The following is a 17,037-nucleotide window of genomic DNA, read 5'->3' on the forward strand; positions in this document are numbered from 1 at the left end:
TCTTGCCAAACGGCTGGTAATGTAGCTCAGGGAGGAGAACACGCCGGAACGCATCGCCATCCACGCACGCACGCACGCACGCACGCGCGGCAGGAAGACGGGATCAAATGCCGATTGGATGAACGTGTAAACCAACTGGGAACTTCTTCTTCTTTTTTTTTTTTTTGGCGGAAGTCGCCTCCCCCCCTGCAGGGGGCGACAATCCGATTAGCGTCATTAACATACCTGGCCGCAGCCACCGCGCAGGAGCAGACAATGAACGGATGGATGTGGGGGCGGCGGGGGGTAATAATGCTGCAGCCAGATGGATGGAATGAGGGGGGGGGGCCGAGGTCGCCCTGAGCGATGTGTGCGGTTTGCAGGGTGCCGAGCGTGTCGTCCGTCAACTAATGGGGAACCTGCGTGGTGCTGAAAACTCAAACGTGAGAGACCTGCGTTCCCCCTCCGCCCCCTCCCCGCTCACAGGTAACCCGACCAATCAGTTACAGCCCCTTCTCCCCCCCTCCTCCCTGTCTCCCGCCTGCCCCTGCTGCTCCATCACCTGTCGAAAAATTCTCTGCCATCATGCGCGCCCCTCCCCCCAACCCCCCACCCCTCCTTCGCCCGACAGCTCTCAGAATCATAAGCAAAAAATAAATAAAAAATTGAAAAAATATCTGCAGCAGCGTGCAGGCTGTGTTCTGCTACGGAGCCGTTAATACAGATCTGCAGGCAGAGGGGCACGTTTTTCGCGAAAGCCTGGATAACGAGCGAGTCTTAATTCGCCCTCAGATGAATGCTTCTGTTTACTGCTCGTTGGCAAACGGTTATCTTCAGCTGAACGGCCTGATTAGTAAATAGCAACAGAAAAAAAAAAAGATGCTTGCAATTAGGGCTAGTACGTGGAAGGGAGCGCGCAGTCGGGTAAACAAGCAGAAAAGGCAAAACAGGCAAAAGCCTGTGAGCTGCGTGAAATGATTTTAATTGAAAGAAATGATTTTAATTGATTCCTGCCCTGCAAGGAAGAAAAAAAAAATTCCCACTTGAGACCCGAGCGTGGTTCAACGTTGCGGCAGCTTCGTGGTGAGAGTGCAACGCTGCCTGTGAACTGACACGTCCGGGTTCAACCTCCGTCTGGAGGGTCTCTTTCCCAGAGAGCAGTGCAAAGCTCTTCAGAGGACCGTTCGCCCAAAATTGGAATGTGACCGCTTTCACAGCCGCCATCGCTTGGCTGGAGGCTCAGGTAGCACTTTTGCAATCCACACGAGCCGTTGTCAGGTCACGCGGGGGGGAAATGAGTTCTTCGCATATTTTCAATCCAGTTTCGGTCGGCGGCGCTGCAATTGGCGGCCAATTCGTGCCAACGGTAGATCAGGGGTTTGGGCTGCAAGTAGGCCGAGCGTCCTGCATGGCTGGAGTGCAAGGCTGCTGAAGGCGACGTGCACTTTGTAACATCAGCAAGTCATGTCTGGTGTGTAGGGTGTTGCCTTTTCATTGCAGGGTAAATGTTAGAATTTGTTGTCAATCAATCAACTGAGTCAACTTTGATGAATAAAGCACTAAGCATCATCCAGAGGCAATTGGAGAGAAAACCCATCTCTACCTGCAACATGTTTTCTGTTTGTTCCACTCTTGGCTGTTGTGGTCCTTGGTGCTTCGGTAGTCGCTCGGCAGTCACTTGGCTTTTTAATTTTCTCCCGAAACTGTTTTGTTGTATTGCGGCCACCAGCTACGAAACCAGGAAGACTTGTTTTTCTTACGAGTTGTTCTGTAAAAGTCCAGCTCTCTTCTAGCTTTTTATTTCAGCCACCGAGAACAAAGACGTCTGCAGCTCCTTGTTCGCCAATGGTACATTTTCACACGCATTTCAGTTTTTAATGCGCGAAAATCTAAAAATCCACATTTAAAAATAGTGTTTTTTTTTGTTTTTGTGAAAGTCGGTGTTCTACGACTCTGTGTGCTCTGTGCTACGTCACCACTGTGGTCCCTGGTCAGCCCGCTTGGAACCCCAAGAACGGAGGTACTAAAATGGTAACGGCTGGAACCGTGTAGGTTCAGCCCCAGCAGAACCCGACTGGAGCGGCTATCTGTCTTTGACTGGTCGGGGTTACGAAGAGACGCACAGAACAAAATAATGAATAAATAGAATTGATTTGAAACTGGACCTCACACACCGAAATGCAGCCTTATATCACGGTGTTACATCATATCACTCTCACCTTGTTGTTTTCCGACGCGTGAGTCCCACTGCTTGGTAGTTGTTGAAATTCATTCCTTTCCTGCAACTTGAGAACCTTTCAGCGGATCACAAAAAAAGCCGGCCGAGCCTCCAACGGACTGGTGGTTGAGAAGCAAATGGGTAATTCTGAGTGAACCATCATCTAAGTAGTGCGTGAGTGTGTGTGAGTGTGTGTGTGTGAGAGAGAGAGCATGAACCAGATGAAATGGGCACTTGAACAGAATATGATTCTGGCTTCGCTTTTATACATACGCTCTCAAGTTGCTGCTGCTTGCTCGCACGTGTCAACTACTCTGGGGGGGGGGCAGACGCTGAATTTAGGAGCGACATCAACATCATCTTCCCCAGGGGTGGGGGGTGGGGGTGTGAGATGTATTAACAGCCCGTTCCAGGCCTGGCGGTGTTCTTCATGGCGGTGATTGCGTTGACAGCCGCCCTCTGCTTTGTGACCTAAAAGATTACGCGTCCCTCGTCGCGAGAGCCGCTCAGCCCCCGTTGACTCGGCCGGCCTCGTCGCCTCTGCCAGCACAAAAGAGGAGCCGGCGCTCTTTGTCTGTGTGCGCGAGCGCGCAGCCACTTCTCCTCCTCCTCCTGCTCCTTTAATGAAGGCTAAGTGCATTTTACTGTTCTAATGGCTCGCCATTACTCTTCGTCTCATTCACTTCACTTACGCAACGTTTGGCTGATTACGGCCGGGACCCGCTGATATGATACTCTGAAGTGTGTGTGTGTGTGTGTGTGTGTGTGTGTGTGTGTGTGTGTGTGTGTGTGTGTGTGTGTGTGTGTGTGTGTGTGTGTGTCGTATCATCGGCAGTGCGAGGCGTGTTCATCCATTTAAGAGATTAAATATTCATCCCATACAACTTTTAGGGCCTTTAACCCAAACACCACACATATATGAAGGCATCTGAATACAATGATTTATTCATCCTAATTTCTCATATGGCGTCGCCGTTCCTCCATCTGCTCTGCGCCAATTACGCAAAGTCATTAGAATAACGTCGGAGCTGATCAGGGCCGGCTGTTTTCCCCCGGTCCTCTAATCCCGCAAATTCTCGTCTGCATGTTACCATGATTCTACAGTTTAATGCATAATGCTGCTGTCAACAGATTAAGATGCATTTGGGGGCTCAAGAAAAATGAGGCAGGAAAAAAATAAAGGGCTTGGACATTATTCTTTTGGAAAAAAATAAACACTATCTCTTGTTTTATTGCTGGAAATTGGCATGTTGCAAACATCTGCTCTTAAGTCACGGCTAAATAATAAGATTATCTAGCCAGTTATATATCACAGGCTGCCATACGATGCAGAATTGATCCTGTTTCTCACAATAACACATCCTTCTTGGCTGCCAATGAACTTCCCAAAAATTAGAAAGTGTGTTTTTAGAATGCTCATTTCTAGAAATATCTCGAAAGCTCTTGGAGATATCACAAAGGGGCACTTCCACAAACGTGGACAGGGGCATCAGCATTACTTTTGGTTGGATGGCTGTAAACAGGGCTTTTCTGGAGATCTCTAGAGGTTGTTTTTTTTTTTTGGACGATTATTCGTGCAAAGGCTGTTGGGATTAGAAAGAAAAGACCCGAAAATCTGCAGAAAATGTGGAACTTGTAATTGCGTAAGACCTTGCATCCAATTCCGCAAGTCGAAGCTGTTTTATTGATTTGTTTCAGTTGGCTGGGAGAGGAGAAGCAGCCGAAGCGTTTCTCACTCTGAGGTTTTCGCTCGAGCTAATTTCAGCCGCAGACCGTCGGTCTGCGTGCGCGACTCCGGATACAGATTTGGATCCCCGGTGGCGGCCTGAGCCGTGCAGGCAGGACGCGGGAGGGGAGCAGCCGTCAGGTAGCCGTCAGCTGACAGACAGGCTTATTGCAGCGTCGGCCCCGCCCCCTCCCGAGCCGAGGCCCAGATACATACAGTATTAGGCCACTGGCTGCCTCACTGGCCCAGTTTAGGCGCAGCCTAGTTTGCCAGAGTGTAGGTATTGTGGGACACCCTCGTTACACGCAGTCATCTCTGTTTACAGGAAGCCAGAATGTGGTTTCCGCGAAGTGGAGCAAACGAGCAGCAACATCAGATAAACTGAGGCTTGGCTGAGATGATTATATTTATTTTTATATATATTTTTTTGTTCACCTGGTTTGGCTGCAGAGTCTCTGCTTTTTTGTTTTTCTTTTCCAAGCCGATTGTGTTCCTGAGAACAAACAGGAGCATTTTGTCATGAAAGTCTCCAGACGGCAAAATAGATTTCAGACGGTGCAGGCATTCAAATGTGCGTCTAATGGATTTTTTTTCTCCCTCTGTTTTTTTTTTTTTTGGTGGGCTAGGCGTGCTTCGCGTGGGCCATTTGCTCCAGAACCCTCACATCAATCAAGTCCGGGCGTAAACATGCAGAAATATACAGACCCATAAATTTACATAGGTTCACAATTAGGGAAAACAGCACCTGTGATGTGAAGCCGCTCCTGGTTTACACAAGCAGTTGTGTGTGTGTGTGTGTGTGTGTGTGTGTGTGTGTGTGTGTGTGTGTGTGTGTGTGTGTGTGTGTGTGTGTGTGTGTGTGTGTGTTTGTACGCCAATGTATCCAGCAACTCTAGAAAGTTAACTCGTTGGCTCAGAGTTTTTTAATAAAGTGTCACCGTCAGTTGGCAGCCGTGGGTGGGACAGGAGCAGAGAGGAGAGATGTGCCAGAGTCAGATTTGGACTGATGCAGATGCTAAAACATCAGAGCCGAACTGGAGCGACGGCCTTGACTACTTCAGCTGCAGTTGAGGTCAAAAACGTCAGAATAGCAGTTTTACTTGTTGTACTATCAGTACAATACATTGTCTTTTGACCTTTCTTACAAAGGCTGATGCGGAAACACAACAAGGGGTAAAAAACATTTACGTTTGAGGTGTAAAATAGACGTTGACCTTGCTGTACTGATTCTTCTTTCCATTTTTAGTGAGTTGGCTAATGAGTCTCGTTCCACCTTTTTGTAAACAGCCCTCAGGATGAGACCGGTCGTGGGGTTTGTGCGTGCGTGCGTGCGTGCGTGCAGTTCGTGAACGCAACTGCCGTCTTGCTCTCGGAGCCCTGCTATTTTCAGAACATGTCACAAAACCTGACAGGGTGGGTGTGTGTTTTTGAGTGTGTGTGTGTGTGTGTGTGTGTGTGTGTGTGTTTGCTTCTGCAGAGGCACTTCTGATGCCTTCAGCCTGCGAACACGGCTTCTTCTGGTGGGGGCGACGAGGGGAAACGACACATGCCAGGCAACCCGGACAGCCGAAGACGCACAACGAGGTTGCGTCCTGTCAGCTGTCGTCTGCTCATTTGACACAAGCTTTTTTTTATTTATTTATTTATTTATTTATTTATTTTTTATCAATGTTACTTTTTTTTCTGATTTGACATTTTTTCTTTGACAAGCAAGCAGCTGGGCTGCCCACAAATGTCGCTAAGCGGCTTATGTCGCCGTCTTCGAGGTGTCACTCGTGGCAAATATCAGTGTTTTAGCGCCGTCACTCTGACTGTTGAAGACTGAGGCTGAAGCGCCGCCATGAAGTGTTTTCTGATGATGTCGCCGTTTTGTTTAACCCGTCGTCTTGGGCTGTCCCTTTTTTTTTTCTTTTTTTTTATTAAAGAGTTAAACAAATATATCGATGCGTCACTCACTTCTCCTGCGAAGGGAGGGGAAGCAAATGCATCGAAAGCAAAACAACTTGAGAAAATTAGAACGTTTAAATAAAGCATTTACTGCATCTGAAACACTTTTATATTAATCAGAGGCATAAATTGTCGGCTATATCGATAACATCTGCAACATGTGGTTTCCCATACTGGTGCATTTCGTTTACCTCCGAAGTCACAATTTGCACCTGGAAAGTTTGTGTTCACATGGAGGTAAAGTGAGAAAACTTTTAGTTCGACTTTTTGATGGCGAAATGAAAGAAACAAAAAAGCCAGACCTTCGGCAACAGCTTTAATTTGGTGTTGACAAAGGGGGTACGGCCTCGAATGCCTAATTTCCCTTTTAAAAAAATAACCAACACACCTTAAATGCGCTCTGAGGCTGCGCGGCGTCCTCGCGCGGAATAAATCAGCCCGGTGTGACGTTCTCATTAGCCACACCTTCCCCCCGTCCGCCGCCCCACAAGCGAGCGCGCGCGCGCGGCGCCGCATATGTGTCTGGCTGCGTCACCCGCTCGGCCTGTGATGCGCTGTCTGGGACGCCAGCCGGGGCTGCGTATTGTGACGGCGACAATGATTTTTGACAGCGGTGCCTCTGACGGCCTCGACAGCGAACAGCCTGCCGCCGGGAGCAGAGCGGCGGAGTGGAAACCCATCGCCGCCGGGCCGTCTGGGGTCACGCCGTCGCTGCCGCTAACTGTCAGGCGGCGGCGGCGGCGGCGGCAGCTAACGTGCGTGTGCGGCGCAACACGTGACAGGTGAACCTCTAAAGTTGTGATCTCTTCCTCCTGCCGCACGGATTCGTGGAAATTTCCCGGAAAGTAAACGCTAGCCCCGCCGCCCCGGCCCCTGCCGCACTTTGTAAATATTGCGAGAGGTTTTACGCAGTAAATAAGATGGCGCCCCCCCGGAGGAGCCGTCGACTAGTTTTCATAAGCGGTGACTCAGTGTTTATAATAGCTTGCCAGCGACGGGGGGGGGGGGGGACGCCGCTGCGCTGTAATGAAACCGCTGCCTCCTCCTCCTCCTCCTCAGAGGGGCGACTCTGCCTCGCGCCTCCTTCCAGATCGTCTCCGTCCTGACATTTTCCAAGCGGTCCCGTACTGACGGAAGCGGCTGCGTCCGATCCTTCTGTGACTCGCCCAGCCGACCTTAATTGGCGTGAAACCCCAAAGTGACTCGAGCTGAATGTTTCAGAGTTAAGGGAGGTGGTGGTGGAGGGGGGGGGAGTGGAAGGGGCAGCGGCGGACTGGCGAGAGGAGATTACCTTTGCGGAAACGGAGCCCGCGGTGCCGAGGTTACCCCGGGTCATGAATATGGATGAGCCCCGATAACGCGGCCCCCGCTGCGGAGCTAAAGTGCACTGGTGGTTTCATATTCTCACTCCCGCTGACTTAAGGTTAGATGGCACAGTGGAACTGACATGATACCGGCGTTTATGCTTTATTTATCTCCTCTTCTGGCGGCTACGGTGGGGGCCATTATGAGCCTGCAAGCATGCGCGGCACTGATTTGCTCTCCGTTACAACCGTCCGACGCGGCCCCCGCAGAAGGTCGCTACCGGAGTGACCGCAAAACGCAGCGCTTGGCGCGGCACTGGTGTTTCCGTGCGAATCTTCCTTGGCAAAATGACGCGCGTCGTCTGAAAAGCTGGCTTCGTCGCGCGCCTTCGACGCCCTCGCGCATTCAGCTAAACTAAAGCCGGACACAACTGCTTGTGCTCAATTGAGCTCAATTGCAGCCATTGCAGTGGTTTCTATCAGCGAGACAGTTGATGTAGATCAAAGCAGAAAAACTCTGATTAAGGCTCTGTCTGCACGACAATAATATGTATATACTATGTGCGTCACGCTCCCCTCCCCCACCCCACCCCCACACATTTATGTATTTTTTTCACAGGTAATTTCGAATCTGATTTCATGTATTGTCTCCACTACGGCGGACTAAAATGTCCCATTGTCATCTCTCTTTTTTTTTTTTTTTTTTTATCGCTCACAGCCTTAATGTTAATTCTCGAGCAGTTTCAGTCGACTGAGCTTCACACTCTTTTGCTTTTACTCGCTGCAGGAGGAAGAGAAAGTCATTCTGAAAGGAGCTGACAAAGCTCTCTCATTCACTGTCCTTTTGCCGGCATAATGCGGCGCCCCCTCTCTAAAGCAGCACTCCTAACCTTCATAATTAATTTTTCACATTTGCGGCGTGAAAGTTTTGCAGTGTTCGTTCGTCCGTTTGCTCCTGCATAAGTTTGCTGCTCCGGAAGCTGCGGCGCTGAGTGGAAGTGTGCTGAGTGGAGCAAAGTTTGGAAAGCAGCCTGAAGACATTTCTGTCTCGTATCTGTTCTGCTGGTTAATATAAACACTCGTTACTATGGCTACAACTCCGCAATATTGAATGTGAACTTTCCAGCAGTCAGCGTTTTGTGAACGTTGAGATGCTCCACTGCACTGGCTGTTACTAGTGGGGTTTTCTTTTGAGTTACTGTTGCCTTTCAATGGTCTCCAACCAGTCTGACCCCTGACCCCTGACATCAACAAGATCTTGTCCTTCACAACAGCCGCTGACTGGATACTTTTTTTTGAAGACCCTTCTCTGTAAACACTGGACAATTGCACTTGGAAATTTCTGCTTATTGGATTGGAATAAAGTGGAAACGATTAATCGGTTAATCGACTCAAAATGCATTTTTCTTGAATCAAACCTTTGTTTCCCCAATTTCACTGCCTCTAATCATCGGTTCAGTTATTGGTTGAATAACAAAAAAGTGCTATTCAAAAAATCATCAGAAAATAATCAAAAGATTAATTGAAAAACAAACAAATAGCTTCAGCTCTAGATTGGAATATTTCATTTTTTTTTGCTTGTTGCTTGTGCTCCTCATTTTTCCTATTTTTTCATTATTACAATAGTCTGTAATGGTGGCATTGATATTGTTTTATGCCTTCAAATTAAATTTTAAATGGACCCCAGCACAGTAGTCGTCTTCCTGGCGGTGAAGACTAATCTCGCCATTAAACAATAAAGGACGTCAGAATCATTGTGCCGCACGGAAGTAAACAAAGGGAAGCGTCAATGTGGGACACGGCTAACGGCTCGGGCTAACGGCTCGTGCCGAGTTAAAAAGCTAATTACCAGAGCGAGCCGGTGAATAAATAATGGTATAACTGGTTTCTAAACACTATTTGTGCTGGTGTCATAGGAAGTGAGAGCTCACGTACTATGCAGCAGCATATGAAGCAACTTTTCAGAACAGCTCATCAAGAGCGAGAAGAGAAACACGGGGGTGGAATCAGCAAGAGGAGGCAAATGTAGAGTTGTCGTTTTCACTGTATTTGTTTTTTTTTTTTTTTTCACTTTTTAATTTTTTTTTTTTTTTTTTTTTTTTTTTAAATACAAATGTGCCCACGCTACACAGCTCACGCTCGCCGCTGGCTGGGGCGAGTTGGCAGCATCACTGAACTTCCACCTGCAAGCATCACGTCACACGTTGCCACCTGAGGTGCACCGCCGTCACGTTATATCCCGGTGTCCTCCACGTCGACACGCAGCGTCTACTGTCAACACAAAAACCCCGGTCAAACGGCCTTCAAAAAAAAATTCCGGAGGGAAAACCAAGCGGCTGCGGTGTTGGTCGGACACTTTAGACATCGTGGTAAAAATCCAACAGTTCTGTTGTCCGGCTTTGTCCTTTTTTTTTTTTTTTTTTTTTTCTTTTAAACTCCCAACGGTCTGGTATCAGATTTTCCTCCTGTTGCGGTTGTCCTCCCGACAGCTGTTGCCCAAAAAAACAAACAAATAAAATCCTTGAGGTGATTCTGATCCGCACGCCGGGTTCTGGTCCGCCGCCGCTCGACTTCCCGGGTCAACGTGACTTTTGTTTCGCGCTCTTGAATAAAATCTCTGAGAAACACTCGTTAAATCACCCTGTAGCTCTTTGAGATGAAGACGATGAGTACAAAACATTGTGAGACACAAACCCGCATCTATTTACACAACATAATTTTTTTCTCTTCTTCTTTTTTTTCGCTTCATTAAACAAACTCACTTCAAACACACATTGCGTGGTCGTCAAATATTTAAATGTGTTGCATAAAGCCATTTGCCATCCATACGACTGCGGAAGGAAGGGTTTTAATCGGGTCGTCAGCGGTTCCCTCGTCTTTGCCATGATGTGAACAGAGCACGGAACAAAGTCTTTTGTTTTGTTTTTTTGTTTCTTTTTTACGCGCACACAAAAACACAAAGAGCTTAGACCGACCACAAATAACAGAGGATAGCTTAGTGTCGAGTGCTGTGCTTTTCAGTCCGCGCCTTCTCCGCTCAGTCGCACATTGTGCTGCGGACGAGCGGCGTAATCTCTTGGTTTTTAAGAAAAAAAAGGAAAAGAAAAATGTTTTCCTCTGCTGATGAATAAAATAGAGGGAGGAAGGTAGGCCTGCTGGGGACTAAGAGGTTGACCCTCTTTCAGGTTACAAGCGTGTGCAGTGATGCCTCGCCGAGCTACTCACTAGAAAAACGGCGCCGCTGCCAAAGAAATTGCGAGGAGAGAGAGAGAGAGAGAGAAGAGAAGAGACCGCTGAATGCAATGCTGTACAGTTTGCATGCATCGAAAACACATCCCGGTTCGGATGGTACAGTGGTTGCTACATGGACTGGAAACAGTTTATTGTTATAATAATCTTTTCTTTTTTCATTAGAATCTGGTCATACAAACAAAGAAACGCGCACTCAGACGCGCACGCTCGCACACACAACAAAATCAAAAGCAGAGATTTTTTTTTTGTCTCCTCCAGACGGCATTGACATCAATATTAAGTGCAGCGGGGAATGTTTTGAACAAGACCGAGCTGCACGAGCCCTCACAGCAGGGGAGTCTCTGTGCTGCAAGTCCTCCACCGGCTCCTGTCCTGCAACAATCTCCAGTCGGACGGCGTTAAAGGTCCCGTATCATGCAAAATGTAGTGTGTATTTAATAGTCACCTGGCAGTAACCTCCTCAGAAATGAATGAAAAAAAAAAAAAAACCCACATAATTATTTCTGCCCTGGATCTTAGCACTTTGTGATGTCACAAAAGGCACTAATATCTCCACTGGCTTGTTGTCTGTTAAGTCTATAAATAGGTGTCAATTTTGCAGACGCAGCAAAGCCCAATTCTGCAAGTCAGCCTTTAGTGATGTCACAAAGGGCAACGATGCATCACGACACCTTCACCAGGTGTTTGTTCCACCTTCGTGCTCGCCGTGTTTTACTGCCCCCCAGCCCCTCCACACGCGCCAACGAGGCGTCCCGTCGAGCGGGAAGCCTCGACTGGCTGAACTGATGGTTTTTGTGGGAGGCTGTGAACATGAATCATTACCCCAAGTGACGCTGCTCCGCCGGAGTCCAATCTGTGAGCGTAATGTGGGGCCGTTAATGAAAATAAAAGGCAACGCATCCATCATTTGAAGAGGAGGTGACAGCATTTCCCAGTACATTTCTATGTAGGCTCGAAACGTAACGGATAAAACCGCGTTGCCGTGTGCTGCAGATGTGCGCTGCGGCTGGGGGGGCCGGGGGGGCGGGGGTCGAGTGTCTGAAGTCTGGGCCTGAGTTGTAGTTCTTCTCCGTGGAGCGGCCTGAGAGTGAACCGGCCGCGTCAGCCGTGTCCGAGTCGCACGGCGAGACCGACACAAGCACGGATCACTGCCAGAGCGCTCGGTGTGAGGGTGGTGGGGGTGGGGGTGGTCGGGGTTGGGAGGGCGGGGGCGGCTAGTGGCAGAGTTATTATCCCTGCTGCTCCGCCGACATCAGTCCGGCTCTCGGCGCCACCTCTGCGGGCGACGCGCTGACATCGATTCAGCAGGAGGATTGTGGTTCACGTTAGGAAGTGTATGGCTGTGTGTGTGTGAGTGTGTGTGTGTGTGTGTGTTTTAGATTGCAAGTGGAGTCACTCTGCCAGTTCACCCTTCCTCACGCACTCACTCACACACACACACACACACACACACACACACACACACACTGGCACACAAACGGGAGCTCCTCTGTGCCGCTCTCTCATCCTCTTTGTCTCGCTGTCACAAGTCCTCCTTCCTGCAGTTGTTTACTCCGTTAATCTGCTCCTCTCCTCTCTTCTCCTCTGCTCTCCTCCCCGTGACTCACTGCTGGTGCTGCTTCAGGCTGAAAACAAAAGCACAGGAAATAGTTTGTTAGCGTCGTTTGTCCGGGTCTCCGACGGAGGAGCGCGAGGACGAGACCTGGGGGGGACATGCGGCCACCGGGGGGGGGGGGGACAACGATTCACCTGCAAATCCGTCTCGTCTGTCAGTGTCGGCAAAACAAAGTCCGCGTCAGTGTCGTATTGAGACAAAGTGTGCGGTATTTTCCTTTCTTTTTTTTTTTTTAGCGCCTATGCGCTCCACTGGGAAGAATTCACCCGGAATCCTGTTGCGCAATCTCCTCCTATTTGCTGATGTCGTTCTCTCTGGATCATTTGAATAAATGAGATTAATACAATCAATGAAAAAAAATGAAAAACCGCAGCCATCGGATTCAAGGCAAAATGATTACTTTTGGATCGCCTCTGTATTGAAGTGACAGGCGTTGACACACGAGGTGAACACCGAGAGCCGGGTTTGGTTGAGGCTCATTCGAAGCAACGTTCACCTTTAAAGGTCCCGTGTCGTGTTGTCGGACCCACTTTTCAGACTCCAGTGGAGCCGCTGTGAGTTAGCATGAAAGCAACAGTACAGCGAACCCTACTCAAGCCACTGGGTTGTCGAGGACGGAAACACGGAGGCTGAGAGTCAGTCTCAAGTGGAACCCAGCGAGGCGTCGCGACCCTTTGTGATGTCACAAAGGTCTGGTTTCCAGAGCTGCATTGAAAAGTGAGTCGAGCCACAGAAGTAAATAAAATGGAGCTTTTCTCATTCTGACAGGTTAAATGTTGCTATTATTGTTAGACAACAGTTCTCAAGTGATCTCTGCACAGAAAGCAACAATAGTGCTTCACTTTAAACTCCCAGACAAATCAATAGGCGCTGGATGATTCAGGGCCGCAGTCCTGTGCCGTCAGTTTAATGGCCCCAAACCTAAACTGTCTCAGAATGCGTCGGTATCACGACACAAATTGATGTTTCATCTTCGCTCTTTGTGCGTTTGTCTTTCATCCTTCGCCTCACTGTGACCTTAACCCCAACTGTGTTTATGCTCAGAGGGATGGAAAAAAAAAAAAAAAAAATCCTTATCATGTGAAAATAAAGCAGCGGCTTCTCTTTCGATGCCGGTCCGGCGATCCGGTCTCCGAGTAACGACAAAACAAAACAAAACACGGAAAAAAAAGCCAAAACGGAGCACGACTTTCATCGGCAGTCGCTGCGAGAGCGCCGCCGCTCCGCCTCTGCCGCCGCTCCGCCTCTGCCGCCGCTCCTCCTCCTCTGCCGCCGCCGCGTCCTAATTGGAGCGTTGCCCCACATACACACTTCCTGCGCCGAGAGCCGCGCCGGCACCCGGGCTGTCAGCACCTATCCCCCTAATGGCTGTTAAAACCCTGGCCTCTCCCCCCCTGTCGGCTCTGTCAGGACTCATCTCGTGCGCGGCGCCCTCTGAGGACTGGGAGGGTCTCCGCTTGGTCTGAGGCAGGGAACAGGTAGCGGCAGTCTGAGAGGGGTTTCTGTTGATTTTATTTTATTTATTTTTATTTGACTCCCCCCCGAAATGCTCGTCGCTTTTAAACTTGTCGTGAAAGCAGATCATTTTGGAGCCACATCAGCTGAGCCGGGGAGCGTTAAATATTTAAGGGAGCAGGTTTATTTTGGAGTGCCTGCTTTCTACCCCGTTGTTGGGTTGAATATGTTTAAATGTTTTTTTTTCTGGTTGTTTTTTTCTTCCCCTCTCCCTTGCAGGACCGAAATGCGTGCAGCTCATTTTCAGGGATTCAATCCAGTTGCGCCGACCTCAGGCTGACCTTCCATTCCGTCTTAAATCGCTTTGCCCAAGCAGACGGCGTTCTGTGCGGCCAGCCGGTAGCAGCTGTTATTGTTTACTTGACCCTGAAAATCTGCACACATCTGAAGGGACGAGCGGGCAACGTCTTTACGAGCAGTTTTCTTTTTCTTTTTTTTTTTTTTGTTTTCCCAACCTCACATTGCAATTTCAGACCTCTTGCTGGCATTGATATTCAACAAATTCCTTTGCCAAGTGAAGAGAGTAGAAATATTTTTGACAATTCTCAGAATATTTGATCACGCAACTCAAATAGTGGTATTGCAGGAACATTTTGGAAGCAAAGATTCTGATTTTACTTTGTGTTACTGTTCTACTCGCCACCATTTTTCAACCTTCTGGACTTCTAATTACCTCTTTGACTTAAATGTGCACAAAGTGTGCAATGCATGTTTAGTAAAGTGCTTTTCTGACGATTCTGACTATTCTCTGACAAAATTGCAAATATTGATCTTATCTTGCTGATATTGATCTGTTGCTGATACCAATGCTGCGGTCGACTCTATTGACTCACGAACAGATCTGCCCGCCACGGCCATGCAAGCTAACTTGCCTTCATATAAGACCGGGGTGGGCAAACTTTTTGACTGGTGAGGCCAAAATGGGCTCTAAAATTTGACATAGGGGCCGGAGCAGGAGCAGCAGATGGATGGAAAAAAAATATATCGTGGGATATTTAGAAAAGGTGTGCTTTAACGTCATTTGAAAATGAACAAAAGCGTTACAACAAAATCTGTGTCTTTGAAGCCCCACTGTATTTAGCTCTTTATTGAAATGACTCTTAAAACACTGTAAAAATAAAAGGAATGAATTACATCTACTTTATGACTTATTTACTATGAATACAAAAAGAAAAAAGCTTATCGGGCTGCTTATGGCCCCCGGGCCGCAGTTTGCCCACCCCTGGTATAAAAGGACGTCAACGTAGGCTCGTTAAACTACAGAACGACTCTCCAGCGACTTCAGGGTGGGTTTTGAGTGAACGTGACCCCGCACAGCCCTTAAAGGCACTTCTGCTCGGCGCTGCCCAGGCTTTTCATGCTGATCCCAGCGTTGGCGTGCAATAATACTTGTAATGTGAGCAGCGGCGGAGGGGTCGAGGACAGGCAGCGTGTGGTGAAGGTGAGGTGAAGAGTCCGTGGTGTAAGAAGGGTGGTGGGGGAGGGGGAGGTGCGGTTAACAGGGAGATTCAATACTAGCTGCGTTTCCATTACTCCTAGAATTGCGCATAGCCTAAATATCACAATGAAAAACTGGCAATGGAAACACCTAAAATTTGAAAAACCTCTCAAATATTGCTGAAAAGTTTTTACGCTCTCATGAGCTGTTTTTTTTTTTTTTTTTATAGACGTATCGATATCGAGGTGTATCGCAACAGTCTAATGGAAACACCTTTTTCGGATTTACGGCTTTTGCGCTTCACACCATTCAATGGAAAGACCTGCAAATTGCAATTCTACTCCGTCAAAATTTTAGAAATATCGCTTTTATTTTTTGCGAAAAACTGTAATGGAAACGCAGCTAGCCTCTGTCACTGTGCGAGGCTGAAAGTGCATGCATGGTATTTAATGAAGGGGTTCATGTGAGTGTGTGTGTGTGTGAGAGAGTTGGGAGGGGGGCGGGGGGGGGGTCACCTTGGCACGGCTCGTGCTCACCAGGTAAAACACTTCCCGGCAGACTCTCAGGCGGCAGAGTGATGAGTCATGATTCAGACGCGAGATGCCGACACACTCACACACACACACACACAGATCCACTCACCTTAATAACATCACACACAGTGATGTTAAGGCGTCCCGATGCGTGTGTGTAAACAGACTTTGTGTTTTCCACCGGATAATAGGTGTGAGGGAAGACAAGGACAAGTGCTTCTGAAGGCCAGAGGACGGCCCCGGGCACAACTGTGTGCGTCTGTGTGTCTGTCTCTGTGTGTGATGTGACGGAGGAGTGCTCGGCAGCGTCGGTCCTGAATTAACCTTTGACCTTGCCTTAAGCGGAAACACGAGACACAAACACACACACACACCCATAAATGTGCAGTGAACCGACCCTCTTAGCAGGTCGATAGCTCAGCCATTTGCATTTGGTTATTTTATGCTAAGCACTGTAATCTCTTACAGTGACTGCTCCACACACACACGCACACGCACACACGCACACGCACACGCGCCGTATCCGGCCAAGTATTTGCTTTGCAGTTTATGTCTACGCGCGCTCTCCGTGATACTGATGCTGAATAATTACCAGGGTGAGTAGGCTAAACGGATTATTGTCCTCGGCCTCGTGTCCTCGGGGGAGCCTGCGCTAACATCAGCGTCAACATCGCGCACTACATAAACACACATCGAGGCAGGGGGCCAAGGGTCGCAATTATATAACCGCGGCCCAACCGCAACTCAAAGGCCGCGCGCTCGCAGCGAACAGGAATAATATTACATGGCCAGTTAAACAGCACGGCGTCGCGCCGGTCACAAACTCAGCCGCATCATTTGCTTTACTGGTTGCTTTGTTTCCTCCTGCAGACTCCGAGGGGCTAATTAAGCGGCTGCTTTTCTTTGTTTTTGTTTTGTTTCATTTTTCTTCTTTTCTCTTTTTTTCATGCAGTTAAAATTAATAGAGAAACTTTTTTTGTGGACAGCCCAGAAGCCTTGAGGGTGTTGGGCACTCCAGCAGTCCGTCTCTGCGTCAAACTGCGGGGGGGACGGTAATAAGTGTTTGCAGTTGGGGTGGGGGGTTGTTTTAATTACAAGCAGGCTATAAAATGTGCTTGCTAATAAGAGGAAACTGTTGCCGTCGCGCCTGCCAATCAGACAGATGTTTAATAGCCCCAGCAAGATGCATTATATTTAAAAAACACTGAACCGATAATGCGCCGTTTTTTTATTCGTTCTTTTCATAATTCAAGAAGGGAGTCTGACAGAAGGCACTGCAGGTTGCGCATCAGCTCTCAAAAAATGATGATTACCGACGGAGTACAAATTACGTAACGGAGCCCAAATCTGCTTCTTCTGGAAAGTTTTTTTTTTCTTTTTTTCTCTCTTGGCTGCCAAGTTTACAGTTTAACTTTTAGGCTTAAGACTTCACTGCGACATTTGCTGCAGTGACATTAAAATCCGACACGGAGGCAGAAGAAAAAAAAAAGAAAAAAAAAAGAAACATTCC

The 17,037-nt window shown here is 48.3% G+C and overlaps 1 protein-coding gene across 1 annotated transcript in view; it reads right to left on the reverse strand.

Moving 5' to 3' along the window:
* Positions 1 to 11,176: 11,176 nt before the first annotated feature.
* LOC142883566 (zinc finger matrin-type protein 4) overlaps positions 11,177 to 17,037 on the reverse strand; it is a 48,391-nt gene continuing 42,530 nt past the window's right edge. The window contains exon 7 of the mRNA XM_076018553.1: positions 11,177 to 12,051. Within this exon, the coding sequence (XP_075874668.1) occupies positions 12,030 to 12,051 (22 nt within the window). The 3' untranslated portion in view covers positions 11,177 to 12,029. The remainder of the gene's footprint in view (positions 12,052 to 17,037) is intronic.

This window comes from Nelusetta ayraudi, unplaced genomic scaffold (assembly GCF_046127955.1).
Source record: "Nelusetta ayraudi isolate G7.1 ecotype Tasmania unplaced genomic scaffold, CSIRO-AGI_Nayr_v1 ptg000008l, whole genome shotgun sequence".
NCBI classification, from domain to species: domain Eukaryota; kingdom Metazoa; phylum Chordata; class Actinopteri; order Tetraodontiformes; family Monacanthidae; genus Nelusetta; species Nelusetta ayraudi.